Source organism: Pezoporus occidentalis, unplaced genomic scaffold (genome assembly GCF_034315485.1).
Source record: "Pezoporus occidentalis ecotype Australia unplaced genomic scaffold, CSIRO_AGI_Poc_V1 ctg44, whole genome shotgun sequence".
Classification (NCBI taxonomy): domain Eukaryota; kingdom Metazoa; phylum Chordata; class Aves; order Psittaciformes; family Psittacidae; genus Pezoporus; species Pezoporus occidentalis.
This window is the reverse complement of record NW_026915769.1, coordinates 3,985,890-4,009,292: the sequence shown is the minus strand read 5'-3', so window position 1 is coordinate 4,009,292 and position 23,403 is coordinate 3,985,890. Positions and strand designations below refer to the sequence as shown.

Here is a 23,403-nt window from a genome sequence, read left to right as displayed (position 1 = left end):
TATGGCCGTACCATTCTCTACCTAATACCTCCGGATTATTTTGTAATGGTACATTCCCCGGTTAATACCTCTGCTCATGACTAACGACTGCGGGGTTGGCTGCCAGAATTAAAACGCACAGTCTACCCGGGGAAAGTTTTAAACCCCGGCACCCATCTTCCTCTTCACAAACGGTTAAAAATGCAGAGTTCAGGAGGTGTAACGATAAACTCTCGTTAAAAAATAAAATAAAACAAGATAAAGTGACACGGGAGCAATGCATAGACTTTAAAACATTCGGTGTGACTGGTTTTAAAGAACTAGTGCGATTTCAGCAATCTTGTCTTTAAAGTACACTTCGGGGACCCTGAACGTTATAGGTTCAACTACCTGGGAGGCAAAGGGCAGACCGGGGCACTATGATGCTTCCATTTTGGTAACATTTTCTTTCTTTATATTATTATTTATTTATGTTTAGAAATAAGGCAGTACAAAGCGAAAGGAGACCAGGAGCAGGAACAGGCGGGTAGCTCCACACAACCAGCACAAGCAGCACGCAGGCTTTTTCGCCCTTTTAAAAAGTCACCACGAAGGACCCGGTTCCTGCGCATTAAAAAAGCCAGTGGAGGATAGGAGTACCTCAAACAGTAGTAACAGTAGTAACAGTATTAGTCTGGGGACTGGGAGGGAGTAACCAATCGGTCGGTGTGTGTATGTGATCTCCCTCAAAGCCCCGGCTGCGAGGTTTCCGCAGACGCTTGGTCATGGGAGAGGTGGGAGAAAAGAGAGGTCTGACCATCCTTCAGATGGCCACAGCACCACTGGGTTCTCACACGGACGGAGAAAAAGTCAAAGCCCCGCCGCGCCCGTTCAGCGACAGCGCTGCAATTTCAGAGAGCCTAAAAGTTAAAAGAATAATGAAGAAGGAGAATCGCAACCCCTCTTCTGTATTTTCACGAAGGGCCCTCCATGAAAATAAACCTGTCACCCGACAGTCGGAAGGGGAAGGACCGAAAATAGACATGTCTGTGCGCTACGATCGGAGACGGCAGCGGGGCGGATAGCCCCCGCCTCGGAAGCCCGCAGTCCCGCTGCCCGGCACCTGGCGGGAGCCCCATCGCTCTCCCGCGGTACCCCCGGGCCGGGACAGTCCGCCCGGGCGCTGCCCTCGTCGGCCTGGAGGAACAAGGCGGGCGCAGAGCGGCCGGGTCCTGTCAGGGCTTGCGGGCGGCCGGGAACGGGGGGGGGAACGGGGGACGCGGACATTTGCCTCCGGGCGGATGCGCTCTGCGGAACGCACGGCGCGAGGGAGGGGGGAGAGGGGCTATTGAGAAAAGCTCAGCGAAGAGAGAAAATGGAGGAAGGCGGGACCCGGCCCGGCAGCAGAGCCGAGGCGACTGCGCCAGCGCTCCGCAGCTGCATGGCGGCAGGCGGGGCGAGCAGCCGCGCGAGAGGAACGGCGTAGCGTTTCTTTGCCGCCTCCAAAGGCGACCCGAGCTCCGTGCCAAGGGGATAGCTGGCGAGCTCCAACCCCGCCCGCCTTCGCCTAACCGGGGAACTGCAGCTCCGCGCTGCCTTGTACCGCACTGCCGGCCTGAGCCTCCCCGGACCCGCGTCTGCCCCGCCCTGTGTGCGGGGCTGGGGGGGGGGGTTGCGCATGGGTCACCCAGCGCTAAAACAGAACCTGCTGGGGACAGGGCGATGTACTCAGGCCCTGCAAGACGACAGGGTGCCCCGGGGACACAGGGCTCGGCCCCTCACGGAGGGTGAAAGGCCGCCGGGCGGAAGCCGTACACAGCCCTTTCCAGAACGTTCTGCGCGCTGACTGACAAGCCGGCGCAGCCTGCGGCGACCAGAGGGCGCCCTCTGCTGTCGCGTCCGCACCTCATCGCATGCCCCCCCGCCGCGGTGGCGTGGAGACGGTTAGTTAAAAACGAGAAAAAAATCAATTATTTTGTGAGGAAAAAATAATCCGACAATGCTGATTTGGCGCCCTACAGTACATATTCCTCCTCCCACACCTGCTGCTTGTGTAAGTTTTGTCAGGATTTTGTTAAAGTGTTATTTACAGCCTGAGTGCTCTAAGGGAAAAGTGCTGAGTTGAAAAATAAAATTAAAAGTTGAGTTAAACTCAGCTGAGCAGCGCAATATTGTTTTTTTTTTTCAATTTTTTTTTTTTTTTTTAAAGTACTGTTTTGTCACCACTTTATGGTGGTTTATAGTTCCCTTAAATGGCTCCTGGTATCAGATGGCAAATGCTAAAAACTGTAAATCCAGCTTGTCTAATCCAGAGTTTAAAATATTCTTGTGATGTCACAAAATGATGGTTTATAAAATATTTTCAGTTAATTAGGAAGCACTAAGAGGATTTCTGCAAGGAGGGAAAAAAAAAGGCGAGCAGCTCAGTTTGAATTATTTATGCACTGTGAACTATCATGGTTGCTGCTGAAGCTTTTCAAGTACAAAAACAGGGGCTTTGCTCGATTTTCACTTTTAGCCCTTAATTCTTTAATTATTCAGGCATGCAAATTCCTGTGAACTGGGATTAATTATGCAGGTAATCAAGGTTTTATTCAAAGTTTAGTTTTAAAAAGCAAAGATTAGCTGATAGTACGGTGGGTGTTGCTGTCACTGCTCATGCACTGAAATACTATTTGCAGGTACTATAACGGCTTCTGATTTCATGGAAGCAAAAAGGGGGATGGATGGATTCATGCACTGTGCAAAACAAGGAATGCCAGCTATGGCAGCCTGGTGGTGGTTGGCTGGCACAGCCCGCTGTCTAGCAAGAGTGAAGGATGTCCTCCACAGGGATTGAGTGCTCATTGTCCTTTTGCAGGTATGCATACACAAACATGTACCTCATGGTGAAGAAGTGGGGAGGTCAGAGGCTGTTTCATGGAATCATAGAATGGTTTGGATTGGGAGGGACCTTAAGGATCATCCAGTTCCAACCCCCCTGCCATGGGCAGCGGCACCTGCCAGTAGACCAGGTTGCTCAAAGCCGTGGCTTTGAACACTGCCAGGAATGGGGCAGCCACAACTTCTCTGGACAACCTGTGCCAGTGTCTCACCAGCCTCACAGTAAAGAATTTTTTTTCATAATATCTAATCTAAATCTCCCCACTGTGAGTTTAAAGCAGATTGGGACAGTGAACTGAAAGAGAGAGGCAGGAGGAAGACCCTTAATTCCACCATTTTGTAAAGCTGAGCTGGCCTCCACTGGGGGTGGCACTGGTACTGTCAGGGGTCTGTCTCCAGGAAGGTGCTGCATTCACCACATGATGTTGGGGTGCTGTATTTAGCTGCCCTGCTCTCACTTATTTTGCTAGTGCTCCGACACTGAAATGGCATTATCTTGGTTTGGGTATTAGATGATGCTGTTGTGTGTCACTGTTGGTGTTACTTTGTGGTACTTTTGACAGCATCATTTAATAAATGGTAGGTACAGTGCAATGTTTATGTACAGAAGTTGAGCTTCTCTATGTTACAGCCTGCCATTGCTAGGTACATGTGCTTTGACACCCAAACAAGTGTCATTGTGTTTTCAGTATGACTTACTACAGTAGAACTACAATTTGTTCCGAAAGACCTTCTCCTGACCCCTCAAACTAATATATTTTAACATGGAACTAAGCTTAAGTCCCTGAAAACAGCGAAGGTCAGGGCAGCAAGTGCTGGAGCCTGGCCAGGATGCTGCCATCCACCTTGCTTACAGGTGTTGATCACTTTGGCACTTCTGGCTTTAAGATGCAAAGAGTTAGAAAGTCCAGATTTGTTGGTTCTGGGTGTTCTGGGTGCTGCTTAATCACAGGTGCCTTTGATTAGTTAAAAGAACTAAAGCCATGACCTACAAAACACTTTTTTGGAGTTGGAGAAAGGAGTTGTTATATGCCTGTGTCAGAGGAGCTGGATCTGAAGAGTTAAGGAGTAATGTTACTTTTTTCATAGTCCAAGGAGAAGAAAATTATGTTTATTTTAAATGGCAGAGTATTATTTTAAATGTTAGGATAAGAGTTAGAGGTCTGTGGAATGGGCAGCCTGAGTCCTTTGGAGGCCTCGTGACTCTCATCTTCCTCACCCACCCCCACGCCCCCCCCCCCCGGGAACTCCCATTCCACTCCAGTTGTTCAAGTCACCCTCTGGGAGCAGGGAGGGGTCCACACTATTAAAAGAGCTATTTTATTTCAGACTGACAAAAATGCAGGACAGCATCTGCCTCCTGCATGCAGAGCAACTAATAAAACCTTTTAGGTTCTCCCTACCAAGGTAGCTTCCTCAAGCCTCCCTCACCAGCCACTCCTTAAAGTAGAAAAAGGAAAACCCCAACCCTAAACCACTCTTCCCCCACCAACTAATCTGCTGGCAGACATCCGGAAGGAGAAATGAAACTCTTACTTTCCTCAAAGTTTTATTTTTTTAACTCACTGACAAGAGTGGTCATTAAGTAGCATTTACAATGTGGCAGTTCTGACAGTGCTAGAAGGAAAAGACAGCATGGGGGATACCAGTACAGCAGAGAAAAAGTCCACACATTTTATAACCAGTCACATTCAGTTAGGTGAAGATCATAATGCAATTTATTATACAGAAAATTATGTAGAAAATATAGTATATATAGAGTGACTATTTAGAAATAGTAAATAGCCTTCTCAAAGAATAGAAATAGTAGTGCTCATGCTAATCAATATTAGCATTAGTATTAGCATAGAGTTTTTCAGCTAGCTTGAGGGAAGACATCCTATTATGAACAGAACATGCAAGTTCAAGCGCATTCTTTGTTCTGAAGATATCTTCTGCAATCTAAGAAAAACCGCTTAGAAAAGGAACATGATTAAAAGAAATAATGACTAGAGAACGTGTATGCTTGCATCTTCTGGTGACATTTACTTGAGACAGGAAAGGAAGAGAGGGAGAAAATGAGAAATAAAGCTTACGAAAGATCTGATTCACCCCCTTATTTTGGCAAAACATGATGAAATGTGAAAAAAAAAACATTGTAAAAATGCGCACAAAGGAGAAAACCATCAGTACTTAGTCATGGAATTATGACATTCTGTTTACTTCACTGTAACAGTAAGGTATGATATATTGTCCTGATTTTGGGGCAGTTTACAGATGGTTTACAGAATGCCCACATTCAGGACTTTCAAGTCATAGGGTTGCATGCTGTGCTGTACTTGCATCAACATAGCTATTACGGTGCAAATCCCTTTGTAGATACTGTAGTATTGGTGTGACTTCTGAAGAAACTTCCTGCCTAGGGACAAAAGGGGGTGGAGGGATCAGAGGTCTCCTTTTCTCCCTTATGTTGCATTCAGTTTCTCAAAGCATTGTTTCTCCTGCCCCAGGGATGGAAGCCACTTCCAGCTTTGGGTGGAAGAAGAAGGGCCAAGGAGCTGATCTTCAATTGTACGGAATGAACAGCAACAGATGGAGAAGTAGGAGACAAATGAATTGTTCCTTCCTTTTCTGTATCTCTTTCTGGATTTAATTATCCAGGGATTTTGTAGCTGTCAACTGATGGATGTGCAATCTACCAGTGCCTGCTGGCTAATCCATTTTGGGGCTTTATTAGATTGGTTGAAAAATGATTGAATTAGAATAATATTCTGCTGTAAATAAAACAATAGTGGGAGAATAAGGAAGTCTATGGAAAAAGTGTTATTGGTATCAACAGAAGAAACTGAGTTTCAATTTCTAAGGGGTAAATCTGAGTATCAGTTACATTAGTGCAGCACCACAGAAAGAGCTGGGCTTGTTCTTACGAGACTGAGAACTACATAAAAGAAAAAAATGAGAGACAGAAAAATTAGCAAAAAAAAAAAAAAAAGTCTTGTGGTTTGGTAGGAATCCAGATAGAGGATATTAAATTTGGTTTGTGTGGCCAGTAGCATCTTGTAAACCCAGATGCAGAACATAGAAAGTCGTAAAGCAATAGCAACTGGAGGAAGAGAAATGGGAAGTTGTAGACCTATCAAAAGAAATAGAAGTGAGTGCCTTTAAAAAATGAGTACTTGAGGGTTTGCGTAACTGGAGATCTGTCTTATGCCATGAGAATATTTTCTCTGTGTGAAGTTTCTATTCAATGAATTGTACTCAAATGTGTATCCCTGTGTATCCATTCTCATGCTCTTACCTCTGAATAATAGTTTACTCGTAGAGCAGTGATTTGGAATTGAGCCCAGAGTAAAATGAGGCTTTTTCCATATATCTTAAGGTCCAAGAAATCTTGTTTAATGTTTGGGGTTCTTTTTAAGTATCTTCTGCTTAGTGCAACAAACACACTGGGTCTTTTAGCATCAACGGTATGCCTTTATCATCTTGAATTGTTTCCTCTTAGATATATATACATACCAGTTTTGCCATTATCTTGGCTGAACTGAGTCTGACTCAATCTACTCTTCCATTTTCTCTAAGTAACTGCAAAAAGAGAGTATTTTTTCATACAAACTGCATACTGAGAAACAGAATGGAACAGAACAAAACGTAACAGAGTTAATATTTGAGTCAGAAGTAACCTCCAATGATCATCTAGTTGAACTGCCTGACCACTTCAGAGCTGACCAAAAGTTAAAGCATGTCCAAATTATCCAAATTTGGACAATTGGGGATTGTCCAAATGCCTCTTGAACACTGACAGGCTTGGGATATTGGCCATCTCTCTAGGAAGCCAGTTCCAGGTCTGAAGTTTTGAGAACTTCAGTGCTGTTAGGAAAAATAAGTAAATAATTATTTTAGTATCCAATATTTATGAAGGGAGTAGAAATGGCCACTGAAAGCAGAAGCAGTGTACTTTCACAAAATTTCCTGAACACACTGAGTGATTCAGGGAGTATCAGTATGTCTCACAAGATACATATGGTATCTTCAATAAGATAAGCCTGATCTCCTTAGTTGTTTCTGACCTAGTTTTTCATCCATATCAGTAATCAAACAAGATAAAGAAAAGAAGGCCTCTTAGGTGAGAATACCAGCAGCAATATTGCGTACAAGAAGCAACAACTGATAGGCTCACTATCTATGGATTACTTCTGAAGGAGTGCTGTCCTGGGTTTAGCAGTAGCAGTGCCTTCATTTACAAATTGTGCAAGAGTGGCCGATACCCTGTCCTTTATGTAGTAAAGTGTTAAGTCTTGTCAGTAATAACATCAAAACATCCCTGTTGCTCTTTGCAAGCCATGAATACAAAGGTCTAGCTCACAGTTTTGGCATTTCCCATTCAGCAAAACTGGCTCAAACATCCAAAGACAGTGGTATATTTATATCTTTTGGCTTTCTTACTGCCTCTTTTATTATCAGCCAAATCTACTGCCATCCGTTTAGATTTTGCCTCACTAATAATACCACTGCTGTCTTTCATAAGAACTACTTATGACTAGATAGCAAAGCACATAGAGAAGGAATTAGCATGAATATCCCCATCTCCTTGCTGAGGCAGGAGGCCCAGTGATGGAAATGACTCACATGAAGTCACTCAGTAGGCCCGTGATTCAGTGAAGACTAGCACTAGGCATGCCAAATTCAGTGTGTAGTCAGATTTCCTTAATGTCATGACAAACTCCATGAACAATGAATTGCTGAAGTAACCTGTGACAAAGAATTAAAAGACCAAAGGCGCCCACTTGCCAACTGTTTGATTTCCATGGGTAAAGGTTGTATTTTGCTACATTCTCAGCAGGATGCCTTGACAGACAAACTATGTAAAGCAATTACAACTGAATTGGTCTGTCAGCATCTACAAGGAAGACCATCAGAAAAGCCACACCAGTCTGAAGGAGAGGTAACAGATTTTAATTTCAAAAAGGGTGCTATAGCCAGGAAATTATTGGCAGAGAGTCTTGTGGATTCCAAAAATACTGCATTTGCTGTGGAATTACACTCTTGAACCCAGCTTTCATTTTTACTCTCACAATATAGTTGTCAAGTTACAAATTCTTAAAAATATCAAAGAAATACTGTATTTCCCAAATATTTTTAATACAGTGGTTCTGTCTACTGAAGTGCTTCTCTTTAGTTTGCTTCCAGAATGTTTTCTTTCCTTCACTCCTGTTCCAATTAATAAATCTCTCATCTTTTCATTGTCTGCTGATGTTCTTATGCACACCATTTTTCTTTTATCACTGTTCTTTGTGAATGTCTCTGGGGATTACTACCTTACATTTTCTGTCCTCCTACAGTCTTCATCAATGTGTAAGTGGGTATACTAGCCAGCCTTAAAGCTCTTTGATACTACTGTCCTATACTGAATTCTTCCATAGCTACAGAAAACAGATTGCTCTGTATTATGACACCCAAAAGTAAGATTTACTGGTAGGGCAATCTAACAAGAGCTTACATAATGCCATTCTAGCAAATGACAGACAATTAAGGTTTGATTTCCTCATTACAGAAGAAAAATATCCATGCAATGCAGGGAAGTTGAAAAGAAACTTTCTAGAAAACGGCACATCCTACTTTTGATTGTTTTTTGTTTGTTTGTTTTTTAATTTCCAAAAGTAAATGGACACCTACAGCTGTCAGCCAAAAGAGGGTTTTCCCCCCTCTACCTTCATGCTCCATTGATAGTGAGAGATGTCTGTGGTTAAAGTGGGACGTTGCCTTTAGAATCAAACCAAGCTGTGACTTTCTAAAAGAAGAAAAAGTAGGCAGTGAAAAAAGTATAATAAGGAGACATTTAGCCAAGGGACTATGTTTGGTAAAAGCAATAAATATGTTCTCAGTTTACAGCTCATGGAGGCTCAGTAGACAATAGCATAACAATCAACTATAGTTTCAAAGATCCCTGTTGTACCAATCAAAGAGCAAAAGGCAAAAGTCTGTGTTAGCTCTGGCATGCACACAAACAAGCCCATAATGATTCTGTGAAAAAAGCTATTTATCACTTTAGAAGGAGTGATTTACTCAACATAAAACTCCCCTGCGTCCAGAAGCCCTGAAGACACAATAGGAAGTGGTGAGGAATATCCCCCTCACAAGATTTCAGGGCTCTACTCTGGATTTGGGGGAGGATGTTGGGGACTAATCACTTAAGCTTGGTAACTGGCAATTCTGTGTTGTGATGCCAGCTTGGGAAGGACAAAGAGGATGTCTCTTGTCTAAACAAGAGACAATCTAGCAGTCAGGATTCCCAGATTCTTGACCACGTTTATTCTCTACCTAGACCAGACCATAGCCAGTAAAAAAGGAAGAATTATCATTGGCTTACATGCATTGTCATGTGTATAGAAAACATGTCTAAATATTTCCTGGTGAGAACTATGTTACATTTATGTTGAAGCATTTTCTTCATTGAGGATCCTATGAGTGAACATAGCTACTTCATAGCTACTCTTTACATTAAAAAATCTCCATTGATTATGTTGTCCCACCGTTTCCTACTAGCACAAGTAGCATTCATTATTAACGTTAGCCTCCAATTTGCTAACCCTTGTAGGAAAATGTACAAAAAAGTCACTGGCTGAAAGGGCTGAAAGACTTTAATGTATAGCCTTGGTGTGAAACCTGTCCATCCTACAGGAACTGTTTATACTTTCTCCAAAGATGCTCCAGTTCTTCACTTTTTTGGAGACACAGATGCGGGTGCGCAGGTACAAGCACAATGGTACCTATACTTGTTTCCCTCCTTCTTTTAAAAAGGCAGAAAGATAAACTGATTCTAGAAGCTTCACAGAATTGAAGATTTTGTACTAAGGCAGGGTCATGGAGACTTCATTTGCTGAAGTCATTAAATAACTGATCTCTGCTCTTTGATTTACACGTCTTGCCATCATGGATGATAGGTATCACAGAAGCACAGTACCTGCCAGCCCAGTGTCTTGCAGGATTTGTTTTGTATCCTTTCTTGGGTAACCTGTCCTTATGCTTTGCAGCTTTCAGGGAGCACACTGTATGAGGGGAGAGACAAGGGCTATGGTGGCCATGTGATGATTTCAGCATAGTCACAGGATCTTAGAATGGTTTGGATTGGAAGGAACCTTTAAAGGTCATCGCTCCAGTATAGGTGTCATGCCAGAAAAGCATACTGGGGAAGCTTCTGCCCTTTTGGGCCCTTGGTTTGGGAAGAATTTTTTTAACATCTTTTATAATGCATGTAAGGTTTGGTAGGGCTGCACCCCGAAAAAATGCTGAGAACCTTCAGGTCCAATGAAGGTGATGAAAGAGCAGAGGTAGTCAGTATCACTTAATATTTAGACCCTGGTCTCTACAGAACTCTTGCACTGAGATTAATCAGACACTGGGTTCAGGCAAAGAGTTAAATCTGAAAAGTAAAGTATGTACTTTTAAACATCTCATAAATTGCTTATAACTGCACAAAATACCGCAGGGTGCATGTGAGCACCCCCACATGAAGCTGAATTGCAGCCAGATAAAATATCCTGCAGCTTTCGCTGATAATCCTGATGAAAGAGAAGCTTATTGTAATAGAAAGAAAATGTAGGAAAGATTTGTAGATAAGTGCCCGTTATAATTCAGTGACCTGGGGGAGGACATGACACAAACAACATAATTTGATGAATCGTTGAAAACTGTAAAGGAAAGAGGGGCAAACCTTTCTGGATTATTTCCAAAGTCTGGCCATTTCTGTATAACTAAGCTAATATATCCAAAGCAATTACATCATATAACTGCCGTGCAGCAACATAGCTAGGTTAGTCAAAACCTGATACACAGAGGCAAAGATTACAATGTCACTGTAAAAGAGACAAATGTTTTGTAGGACAGATGAAGTGTGAACGAAGGTTAAACTTTGCTGGACACAGCCTTATAAAACTACTCACTAGGCATCATCTTCACCTGAAAACCTTTTTAATGGAGCAGGGTTTTTTTTAGATTTAGGGCACTAGAAATAGATAAAACTCTTAAGAAGTAGGTTAATGAATGGACATGTATCTCAGTACTGTTGTTACTGTACCTTTAAATGAAATGCTGTCCCTCCTAGGTAAGAACAGTAGATGGTCCTTGATGATGGCTGGGTGGAAGAGACAGGAAGCTAAACAAACCAATGTCCTTATGTTTGGCTTGGCAACATTAGTATCATCAATCCTATGCTTTCAAAACCAATGCCTGAACTCTCCCTTCTCCCACTCCCATTATTAGATTTACTTAAAAAATCAGGATAATTTAAAAAATAGCAATTCTAGATGTGTTTTCTTTTCTTAGAAGGGCATAGTTTCTGGGAGGAGGGGGAAAAAAAATCACATTTAGGAGTTTTTCTTGGCATCTCACACGTATGGAAAAAAAAAATAATCCAGAGGTTCTCATCTCATTTGTTATTTAGAAATATCAGGCATTGGAAGTCATGCAATTAGCTTTTAAAATCTGGCAATGATGTATGGTCAAGTGTATATAAATATGAATCATCAGAGTAATTTTTAAAATTGTCATACAAAAATTTGACAGATTATACTTTGATTCCAGACAGGAGGGCACATATTCATACAGATTTATCTCAAAATGGTAAGCAGTATACGATAAAACAAATTAATAACTTCAGTGCAAACAAGGCCTATAAAGGCCTGTATTTTTATGCAGAGATGATTGCCAAGTCTTTTAATGAGGTATTCTGAGGAAAAAAATGAATGTTTAAAACTCAATTACAATATACATAATATGACCCAAACCTATTGCTGCTGTTATAGTTTCTTACTGGTTGCTGAAATCTGTTGAATATTTTCTTGATATGTAAGGAAAAAAAGATGCTATTACATGGTTTTCTGCACTTACTCGTCATCTTTCAGGACGTTTCTCTAACAGGGGACCGCACCAGATAGCTAGAGCGGTTACAGCAAGAGACGGATGTGCACTTTGACTCAAGACCTGAGATTTCTGGGAAATGTAGTTCAGAAAGCAGAAAGGAAAAAAAAACACGGTTGTGGTCTGTGGTTTTTCAATGTCTTCTATAAAAAGAGAATAGAAGAGATTAAAGAGATTCCTTTTTAAATAGCACAAAACCAACAGTAGAAGACGGTGCTGATTACAGATTAAATTTCTAGACTAAATTTATTTTATCTTAATTCTGGTATGAACCTTGCTGAACTCAATATTTAGTTTGCATTCGTTTGGGTTACCTTATGCAAGCAGCAGACTTGGGTTCAATGAAGTTGTCTCACTGTGTTACCTGAAGGGTGGAATGAAAGCTGTTCACTGGGTTCAGTCTCTGAATTGCTGAACTTTAGAAATGTGCTAAGACTTCTTTTATTAGACATTTGCTTTGTGAGGACCAGTGAGAGCACTTGTTACTGCAAGATGAAATGGGTCACTTCATGAAATCATATCTAAAAGGAGCCTTGGTGCTTGTAGCCTGCAGTAGGATCCTGTACTACTAAATTTCTATAGATGTTTATTTAACCTGATCTTAAATCTGAGGAAGATTTTGCTAATTCTTAAACTAATTTTGTCTAAATGCTGCTCAAATTCATTTATCCCCCGTGTCTGTGTACATCAGTTCCTTACCTTGCTATCTTTGTGATGTGTTTTTGCACATTTGAAGACTGTTGTCCTCTCTCTGCTCAGTCTATGTTTCTGTAAAATGAACAACTGATTCAACTTTTCTTCATGGATCATGTTTCTACTCAGCTTCCTGTTGTTCACCTCTGGGTTGCCTCCAGTTGATCTATATTCTTCTTGAAGCATACTGCCCAGAAGACACAGTTAATCCATCATTCTAGATTTCCTACCACTGCAGAGTAAAAGGATTAGTTCTCATACAACATGTACATTCAACGTGCCAATTTATTTGGAGTATTTAACCTTTTTTGCCATTATATTTCTTAGTCATGTTCCATTTTAACTGCTGAACCTTCCTCTGCATCTTTCAGACTAACATAGTCAGTTGAGTAAGAAGCCAGCTCATGAAGAATAAAGAATTTAAAACTATATTAAGTCCAGTGCAACAAAGCTAGTAAAGATCTATTTAGCAAAGGGGGCATTAGTGGGAAAGTCTGTTAGTTCCATCTCGTGCTGGTACTGCAGACATGTATAATATATACAATTCTACATTTCTGTGGCTTGAACAATGCCTCTCAGCTTCGATGAAGCAAAGAGTAAACAAAAATTTTCAAACCAGGATTAATCTGAACAATGTGAAACATGTGAAGCAACTGAGTCTGGACACCTATGTTACTTATTAAACTAATTTGGTGTTAAACTGATGAAATGTTAGCAGGCTTAGGAATTGCAGGAAGACAGATACCCTGAGAAGCAGAAAATATTCCAGGGAATGAGATGTAAAAGAGAGAGGGGAAAAGAGGAAGAGAAACAGGGAGGGAATGAAAAATGGGAAAGGAACTGAAATGAAAGCCAGTGGTAATCAAAGGTGTAGACAAATGCTGTTGTGCGTAATACTGAGCAATGGAAAGTTCAGTTGCTAAATAAGACCAGATTCAGACCTTGACATTGGTGCAAAGTTTTTATTGCCATTAATCAGTTCTGTGCTGGACACCTTGCCAGATGTATCTCAAGAACATAATCACCTATGAGATGAGTTTCATGCCCTTCTTCAGAATCACAGCTCAAAGACCAGATGACTGAGAACAGGGTCTGGGATCAGCTCCCTGAAGGACATCATGGGTCTTAAAAAAAGCTCTAGAAGCAGAGGGTGGGTTTGATAGTCTCTCAGAAAGAATGGACATCTTAGGCCTAGGAAGCTGCTGGGTAAATGAGAAGAAGTAATTTAAGAAAACACTTCATGTGCAAAGGCCTGGTGACATGCATACAAAATATTAAAGATTAGTAATAGTAAGTGTATATAGTTAATGGACATTTGTTAAGAACACGTGTAAATTGTATGTAAGATCCTGGTCAGCTATGAGATACCTCTTTTTGTATGCTTCTTATAGTCATTCTTCTTCTTTTAATTCTTTTCTTTCTTTCTCAGCCACTATGCTCTCCGTATTTTCCATGAAGAACATTTTCACACTTCGTGTTAGATGAAGCCTTCATCTACAATTGCGTGGAGCAACAGTGCCAGACAGTGGCTGGCTGCAATAAATGCAGCTGGATTTTCCCTATAGTTAAGATTTCTGGGACCTGTAACGAGCCTACTAGTTACCTGTGATTGACCTGAGCAGTACAAAAAGAAGAGAAAGGATTGTAAAGTAGCCTGTGGCAGAGGAATCCCTGCTGTCTGCATTCCTCAGAAATTTCACGGGATTTGTTCTGATTTTTAACACTACACTTGGAAATAAGCTCCAGGGAAGATGATGTGAGTTGTGACCAACAGTTTAAAATTCCTTTCCCCGTCAGCACTGCTCATACTTCCATTTACAGAGCTTTACAGTGAGCTGCAAAACTCTCCTCATACTGTGGGGATTGCTCCTCCTGGTGGGACAGAGTCCCTGGTCTGTAAGGCCTTACAAGCTGTAGTAGCTTGGGTTGGACTAATGGCACTGCGTCCCTTGCAGCACAGTATGGGTGACATGCAGTCTGGAATAAAACAATACCCCTGTCTTGGCCAGAGAATCTAATTCCTGGCATTTCCTTTTTTTAAGGAACTGACACCAAAGTTACCCTTGAGTTACTGCACCCAAGAGTTACCTCCTGTTGGCTAAGCTGTCAGAAAAATTCACAGCACACTGGTGACTTCTCAAGGTCTTCTCCTCCCTTGGTGCAGGTAAAACCTCTCCACTTGGAGTGGGAATAAATGCATTTGTGGTGGATTGGGGAAGATCAAGTCCAATAGGCCTTTGAAATATCTTGCCACAGGAGCCATTTTACCAAAAGGCGGTGGGAACAGGCAGCAGTGTGGTTTAGATGAATTTTCCTTCATCGGGTTTAGAGGAGTGAATGTTAAGCTTTGTCAGCAGAAGGTCAATGGGTGCAAAAATTAATTACTTGAGTTTTCAATTGAGTATATCACCTGCCATGACAATTATTTTTGATGAGTAATAGGTAATGGTTGTGTACAACAAGAGCATTCAGCAGATGGTTTCAACTCACAATGCTTTTGTATTTATGAATATTAATTACCTTACTTGCAGGAAGTTTTGTACCATTTCTAAGGTAGTATTTGTTTAGAGTAGTTCAACAAGCTTTACATATTTTGCCTATAAAGTGTCTATATGAATTCCTGAACGCTAATGTGAGAATTACCTACTTTAATGTTCTACAGGGGATTTTTTTCTTAAACCACAGAATTATTAAGCTTCATGAAATCTTATCCTCAGCCTAAGCTTTCAGCAATAGTTAAACCAATATTTGAAGGAAAGAAAGTCTCTCATTTTCCCCCAAATCCAGCATCTCCAAATCAATTAGCTGCAGGTAACAGTGGAGTAGGGGTCAAAACCACAAAAATATTATGCCCTGTAAACGATGCTTATCTCCAAGCTAGTTTATATGCAAACTAGCTTAGTTTCTGTTGTCAAAACTTCTTGGGTTTGCATGGTGGCATGAGGAATACTCACTAGTTAGAGGAGGCAAGTAGGACACACTAGGATGATGGTTAGCATGCAGTCACTGAGGAGGTGGAGGCAATCTGCAGTCCTGCTTCCACGGGTTTTGTGAGAAAAAAAAAAGCAAACAAACACATATAAGTGGTCTTTGAAGAAGAATTCTCACAACTAATGGGTGTGCTGCTGAGCCCCTCACTCTTAATCCCCGTGGCCAGCCAGTGTCCAGTTCCTATACAGAAACCGGCACATCTTCACAGGGAGGGGAAGCGTGCCCCTCCAAGACGGTTTCCACACCGGAAACCAGGTCCAGGCCAGGGCTCGGGAGCTGCGGCTCCATCACAGCCCAGCAGGAAGGAGGACTCTGCCATCGTTTTCCCCCACCCCGCCCCACGAGTCCTCGATGCTGACCCTCGCCCCGGTCGCCGCCGCCGGCCGCCCCTGGGTGGCGGTGTTACCCCGCAGGACGCGGTCTCGCACGGCGCAGGGGCCGCCCCGACTCCGCTCTCCGCTGCCGTTTGCGGAGCCTGCGGCAGAGCCTCCCCCGACCGAGGCCGCCTCAGCCCTGCCGCCGCCCGCCCGGGCTGGACGGAAGCTGTGACTGCCCCGAGTCCGCCATGGCCGCGGGCAGCGCCCGCTCCTAGGCTTCTGGGGCTCGCAGGATGGAGGGGGGGGGGGTGTCTTCGCCTTCAAAAGGCTTTAAAAAAGAGGGGAAAACCAAGAGGGAGTGCTGCATCTTGAGTGCACTTCTGGGTGTTGGTCGAAGAGTTTGGATGGCAGCTCCGGGTGAAGTTATGAGGCTCTTGGAAAAATGGTTTTTCAAAAGGGAAACACGGCCTCATCTCACATGAAAATCCTTCAAATATGGTGGGGTGGAGTGAGGGGGGATTGGAATTGGGTCAGTGGGGGTGAAAGGGAGGGAAAAGGCCATTTAGATATAAGAGTGTGAAGGGAAGCCCCAGCATTTTGAAAGGACAGGTTGTTCATAGTTAAGTATTAGGGAAAATGTAGCAGAAGCGGTCTGGATAGGGGCTATTTGCCTGCTGCAAGAGCCAGAGCGTTGAGTATTAAGGAATAAGCCGTGAGGAATGCGGGGGGAAGGCAGAGTGAACCCCATCAGCAGGGATGGGGTGTGAAGAGGGCGGCGGGAGGAGGGCAGGCTCGGCCCTCTCCCTCCGGCCCAGGGGACTCTGCATGTACACTACAGCGGGGCCTTTCTCTGTCCTTCTGCTCCCCCTTTCCAAGGACAGACTTGGTGCCCCTAGGAGCCCCTGTGTTCGGGAGCTGTGTGGGTGATGGCAAGGTGCGGGCAGCGTTGGCTGTGTGAGTCGTCTGAAAATGACTTGAAATTTCACACTGCGTCTCTTCAACCACAGCAGCCTGGCCAGGCTTTCAAAAATCCTTTGTTTTCTCCCTCAGGATAGATACTTTACGATGAAGTTCTGTGCTGAGCCTCTTCTGCTTGCTTGTCACTGCCTGCTTTCCTTTCAGCCTTTACTGGTGTGTGTTTAGCCGATTCTCCTTGAGAGATGCCTAGAGCTATCTATGCTTACTGTTACTTACATGCATATGTAAGTATGTGTATGAGAGGGCATAGGTGCACGGGTCTATCCATTTCTATATAACTTACCACAGCCCACAAACCTGTATTTGAGTGCTATTTAAGCGTGCATATGCATGCAGGCATATACTTCCAGACAGGCACACATTGTGTAGTAGAATTAAATAGATAACTCCACAGAATGCGGGAATAAACTGAGCAGCTCAAAAATCAGTGAGAAAGAAAGAAAAGACAGAGAGAAAGAAGTAAAAGGCAGAGAGAGAGAAAGGAAAAGCAGAAAGGAAGCCTTACTTGACTTAGTGTCTGAACACAAAGTGAGGTTTTGTCTTGCCGATTAATGTCTCTAAGAGCAGCAAACTGAATATCCTAAACTCGTGTTAAAAGCCAAGCATATGTGTATCTGAAAGGGGAAAGAATGTTTTCTTGCTGTGAAAAATGAAATCGAATTTAGTGACAGGCGTTTGTGTACAGCAGCAGGGTCAGACGGCCAAAGAGCCTTGACACACACCCCCGCCTGTTAGGCTATGGTGCTGTAAGCAAACAGGGGTTAATGCTGCCTCTTTTTGATTAGAAAGGAAAAAAAAGAAAACGAGAAAGAAAGGGGGGGGGGGGGAGAAGAAGAAGAAAGGGAAAAAAAAAAGGTTTTAACAATCTCTTTTTCGAAGTCCATACATTGCAAATCCAGCCGCGTTACCATACTAGAGGAAATGAAAAAATGCTTCGGTTTGAGAGGACGAGTCCTTTATTTCCCTTACTGGATACGTTTCATGTGTTTTCCCCAACACTCAGGCTTAAGGACATGCCTTCTGAAACCCAAACACACGCATAGCTCGCACCCTCACATACACACGGACAGATAAGATATGTATTAGATCCTGACACATACGGGGTGGGGGGAAGAGCAGGGGAGAGAGAGAGAGGGAGAGAGAGAGAGAGATCCTCCTACCTGGAGCCATAGATTGCAAGATACGTAGTGTTACCTGGGGAAGTCAGAACAAGTAAAAACACATTGAACTTCAGGGCTCTATGAGGCAGTTGATCAAGATCAGTGCTTGCTCATTTTCTCCCTCAGACTGTCTGTCTTGGGTTTTTGTTTTACCATTTTGAGCAGCTCTTTCTATTTTTGCCTCCCTCTGGAGCCTTCATATTGGAGCCGGTTTCGCTCACCATGGCTCTGGGAAGAGCTGCTTATCTGCACGGTGTTGATTTTTTACAGTTCGGCCGGCCCTGCTCCCGGGTAGCTTCAGCAATACTCCTGACTGGGATTTAATCGACAAGATCAGTTCGGCTTTTCGTGCAGTTTTTATGGCTCAGTCCATTCTCTAGATCATGCACAGAAACTTTCGCAAGTGGATTTTCTACGTGTTTCTATGCTTTGGAGTCATCTATGTCAAATTAGGGTAAGTTCTTCTGCACGACAAATCTCCTTGGCTTTTGGGTCACATTATTACGGAGTTGTGGACAAAATATTGCAAAGAAAAGGAAAATCGAAAGAAAGAAAGGAAGGAAGGAAGGATGGAAGGAAAGAGAGAAGGTGACTGTTCCTCTCTGTTTGTCTCCCCCCTTTCGCGGGTGCCCAGGCGGTGGCAGCCCCCGGAGCTCGGCTGTGCCCCCCACCCCGGCCCCGGGGCAGCCCGGTGCCCGGCGGTAGGGCGCTCCGGCAGCGCCGAGCCTGGAGAGAGCCGGTGGCGGGTGATGACGGATCCTTTTCTTTTGTACTGCTTAAGCGAACTTAAATATTATCTCTGGCGTACAGTACCCTCCGTTAAAAAAAAAAAAAAGAAAGGCAGCCTGACAGAGTTAACTCAGCCGCTGCTGCTGGGACAATAGAGCAGAGCTTAAGTATTAAAAAGGCGAAAGGGGCGGGAGGAGGGGAATCCCTGCTCTGAACCTGCACTCGGGGATTTGGTTTATGCAGGCCTAGACACAATTTGCGTTTCTATCCATCACGCGGACGTGTTGAAATTAGCTTGACAACTGGTCCGGCTGCCTCCGCGCTGGCGCGCCCGGCAGGCCGGGCGGGCTCCGCCGAAGGCCCCCCTCCCGGCCCGCTGCCCGGGGACGGCCGGCAGCGGGGCTCCCCGGGAGCCCGCGGCTCTTTCCTCGGCCTTCGATGGCAGCAACCGAGCTCACTCTGTTATTTCAGTTGCCAAGTTTCTCCCTCTCTGCCTCTCCCCCCGTACCTGTATGCCCTTATTAATATTGCTCGTCGCAGTAGGCTGACTTGAGTTGAATTTCCACATTCCTGAGCCTCAGCCGAGTCCTTACCTGTCGAGCTACAAACTCTTTAAAGCTCTTGTCTTTGCATAGCTGCGGGATTTTTTTTTTTTTTTTTTATAATGATCAAGAATGCATAAGGTGAGTTGCAATCCAAAGAAACGCTCCCTTCCCTCCTTGAAATCAATAAGTGGAGGAGGGGGGAGCAGAAGGGCAGCCCCCAAAGGCGGGAGAGCAGGGGGGCAATTCCCGGAGGGACGGGCCAGCCGGCACAACGGCACAGCGTCCCATCCCGTCCCGGAGCGGGAGGGCAGCGGCAAGAGAGGAGCTGCCCGCCTGGCCCTGCACTCCCCGCCGCCGCCGCGGGAACTGCTCCGGGCACGATCGATGCGCGGCGGGGATGGCCTCGGAACAGTCCCGTCACCGCTGTCAACAGCCCCAGCAGAGGCGGAGAGGAGGAGGAGGGGGCTGCAGGGGGAGGGAAGCTGTGAGAGGGAGCACGCCAGAGTTTGGGATTAAGGTTACACCGAGGGGGGATTAAATCAGGCTCCTCGGGGGTGAGCAAAAAGGGTCTGTGCGTTCCCCACCCCCGGAGCTCTCCCAGCTGTGGGCAGCAAGGACAGGGCTACTGCGGTTGCAGGCACCAGTGAAAGCCACGGGCTGCCTAGCGGAGGGTCCGCAGCAGGTTGCTCGGCGGGCAGCAGCCGTGCATCCCTGTGCTTGTTTGCCTATTTATTTATTTATTTAATTTATGGCCCGGGTCTCTGTCCGCCCCACTGCCACAGATGCCGCCGCGGAGAACCCGCGGAAGATGAGCGGAGGGAGGGCGGGGGACGCTCTCTGCGCTGCCCCCTGCCCTGCCCCGGTGCGGGGCCCGAGACCACCCTGCCCCTGCCGTCGAGCATGGCTGGGGGTAGCCCCAGATCCTGCCTGCTGGAGACAGGAGGATGCTCTCCGTGCTCTGATCCCCGCGGGGCCGAATACCTGCACCGCCCTTTGTCGGAGTTGTGGTCGTCAGCGATGGGCTCTGGCATCTTCTAGGCTCAGATTGACAGGGGTTTAGATGAGAAGTGAATCTGGTGAGGCTATGTATCCATAAACGAAGCGGTGACTGGGTACCCCATCTGCTTCAATAGCTGGGACTTTGTACAACACATCCCTCACAGTGAGGCAGGCGGGCTCAAAGAAAACGCTTTCCAAAATTAGGGTAATGATATTGCTATTGGCTTTCAGTGCGGTTTTATTTTCAAAGGGAACAGAAGATTGGGCACATGTTAGAGTCTGGAAGGCAGATCTCTTTTCGAAATTGCTTGTAGCTATTTTAGAAGGGGATTCAGAGCAAAAATCGCAAGAATGCCGTTGGTCTGAGCCTGGAAGTAAAACTGAGTGGACAGCAGAAGCAATAAAAGCCCTTACAGAAACCCTATCAGATCTATCACCATGCCTGTAAGGCGATGAGGATACTTCACTTTCTCTGAACAATAGGAGAGAAAATTGCTCGGAGGTCCAGGGCTACTTCTAGGCTAGGCATGTGGGATGCAATTATTTCCTCTTTCATCAGCCACTGGAACTACCATTTTGTTGAAACCATATCCTTTGAATGTAATGATACCTTTTCTAGTGAGCTCTCTGCATAGAAAAGAGAGGGGGGAGATGAAGTCAGATAAAACATAGTTTGTCTTCCAGTGCATTAGGTTTATTTTGCAGCATGAAGGAAAAAGCCGCTGTGCCTGCGGTAGCAAGGAGCTTACACTTGGAAGATCTTTGTTGTTTGTGGTTTTTCTTTTAGTTTTTCTTTGCTGCGGAGCACGTGTTCCTAACTTAATAAAACGTGCTAAAAGCTCCACTTCCAGTGGCAAACATGAGACCGAGGGGGGAGAGAAAATAACGCAGTGCGTAAGAATTCACCCAGTTGTCGGACGGGGCGGGGGTGACATAGCAAGGGACCATATAGCGGCTTCCGCTATATCCAGTTAGGAGGAGAGAGCAAGATCCCTCTCAGGTAGTCCTTCCTCTCAGGGAATTCCCGTTGTTCCCACTTCTATTTCCTATCCCAAGTTTGCTGGAGAGAGAGGAGTGAGGTGAAGCATCCCTTGATGTTTCTGTCGATGACGTTTCCGTCCAGGCATCGAAGCGTAAAGCGGCTGCAACACTGATGGCTCCATGTATTCCCTTGCGAAAATAGATCGCATCCAATACTGACCTTGGCTAGCAGAAGGATCGAAACAGAAATGTTCCCTGCGAACATCGCAGAGCCCTCGTCTCCTATTTACTTCATAAACACGTCTGAAGTTAAAAACCACAGCTGTACCACAGATGCAAATCACAGCGGAAGCTCTGAGGATAAGTGATGTGACCTTCGGCAAGACGGAGCCGCTGGCAGTGCCCGGATCTCGGCTGCTGGGGCAAAACCCACCCGTTTCCTCTTCATCTTCTCTGGAGGGGAAGAAGTGTGATAGCCGGGCCGGGAAGCCGGATTGACTCCCATCCCCGTCGGGCGGGAGTTCAAGGTGCGGTTCGAGAGATTCAAGCGGCGGGAGCTGGCGCTGCCCGAAGGGAGCAAAGAAAGGTGCCGGCACCCCTTTGGGCATTCCGGCCCAGGTTGTCCGCAGCACACTGCTCCCTCCCAGGACTCCCAGGGACGCTGCAACGGGGAACGGCCCAGCCGACCCAGCTTCTCTCCCCTACGGCGAAGCTCGCATTGGCTTTGCGGCGTTTGCAGCAAACGCCAACGAAATCCCGCGCCTCTCTCCCATCTCCAGGGCTGTCCAGCCGCAGGGAGCCCGTGAGCTCGTTCCCTCTGGTTACCCCGGCCCAGAGGCCGGCAGCGGCTGGGGCGCAGCCTCGACGGCGGACACCACGTGCAGCACCAGGAGCCCCGGCGAGGCCCCCGCAAGGAAACCCGCGGGATTTACGCTCGGAGCCCCGTACAGAGCAGCTGAGGTACCAGGGTTGCCTGGCGCCGTCTCCATGGCGGAGCGACATGCTCTTCGGCCCTTCCACGGGCACCCTCCTTTGTGCTGCTACCGCCGTCACTCCTCGCCCTCGCCGCCAAGCAGACCTCCGCTCATGTTAGGAAACTCATCGTTCTCCTCCTTCTTTACCCCGGCACTAGACTTGCTGCTTGGGGAGGTACAAGAAATACGCGATTTAAAGCAGAACGGATTCCAGTGGGTTGCTAACCGGGCAGACCTTCAAAAGCCCTCACTGGCTTCCGACGTGCTCTTGTGCCGAACACTCTCCAGGTTTGGGGTAAAAAGGAAACCGCAGCTGGGAATGGACAGATAAGAGAGAGAGAGGAAAAAAAAAAAAAAAAAAAGAAAAGAAATTCTTTATTCGTGCCTGCTCTGCTTCATCTGCCCGAATATGGTGTCAGCAACCATTCTAGTGCCGTTCTGCCCCTATTTTGTCCCAAATACAAGTGTTTGTGGAAGAAGGAACGACAGCTGCCGAAACGCCCGTATTAGGTGTCACCGACAACACCCCCTCCTCCAGTGCCACATCATTTTATTGACAGGAATATATTCGGCTTCAATCAACAAAACAAGTGCACTTCTCACTATCCCCGGCTGACATACATATAGAACCCATTTAGATGGAATTTATCAGGTTATTTCTATCATCATCATCATTAATAATTTTTCGACTAATAACTGGCCCGTGATTTTAGAATGAAATTTAACTTCCCGAAAAGAAACAGCACAATTGGTTTTGTATTTACAGATTCCCTCTCTCTACACAGCTAAGCTGTGGATAAAACCAGCTTCGATCCCAGAACTGTGGAGATGGGTAAATTGTCTTTGTTTCAACTGGACTGGGTCTAACTCTGATAGCACCGGTTCGAAGATTTCCAGCTCCAGCATTTACTTTGCATTTTGACGATTAAAATTTTTTTTGTCTTCTTTCCCCCAGACACCTCTTTAAAAGCAGATGTATATTTCAATACATATCCGGAGCCGAACAAATGCTAGAAATAAAACATTAAAAGCGGCTACACCGTTATCCTAGTTCCCGTTCAGAGCAGCTGCCTCAGCCCCGAGCCTGCGTGCCTCAGAGGGAGAACGGGCATTACAGAACATTTCAGTTTACATATACATGCACACATACACTTACAGAAGTATAAATACAACGATTTTAGAATCTTACAAAATTATAAGTAAGACGATTCTGTGATTACAATGACTGTTGAAAGGCTTAATCTGCCGTCCTTTGTTAATCGAGATTAGCAGTTTTCTAAAGGACTTCGACTGCTCCAGG

The 23,403-nt window shown here is 45.2% G+C and overlaps 1 protein-coding gene and 1 long non-coding RNA gene across 2 annotated transcripts in view; both read left to right on the top strand.

The window, feature by feature from the left end:
- Window positions 1-1,670: 1,670 nt before the first annotated feature.
- On the top strand, window positions 1,671-6,085 carry LOC134172111 (uncharacterized). Its single transcript, XR_009967834.1, has 2 exons — window positions 1,671-2,818; window positions 5,331-6,085. It is a non-coding gene; the product is annotated as an uncharacterized LOC134172111 (long non-coding RNA).
- An 11,481-nt stretch (window positions 6,086-17,566) lies between these two features.
- The window catches only part of WNT7B (Wnt family member 7B), a 96,396-nt gene continuing 90,559 nt past the window's right edge, over window positions 17,567-23,403 (top strand). The window contains exon 1 of the mRNA XM_062634937.1: window positions 17,567-18,329. Within this exon, the coding sequence (XP_062490921.1) occupies window positions 18,259-18,329 (71 nt within the window). The 5' untranslated portion in view covers window positions 17,567-18,258. The remainder of the gene's footprint in view (window positions 18,330-23,403) is intronic.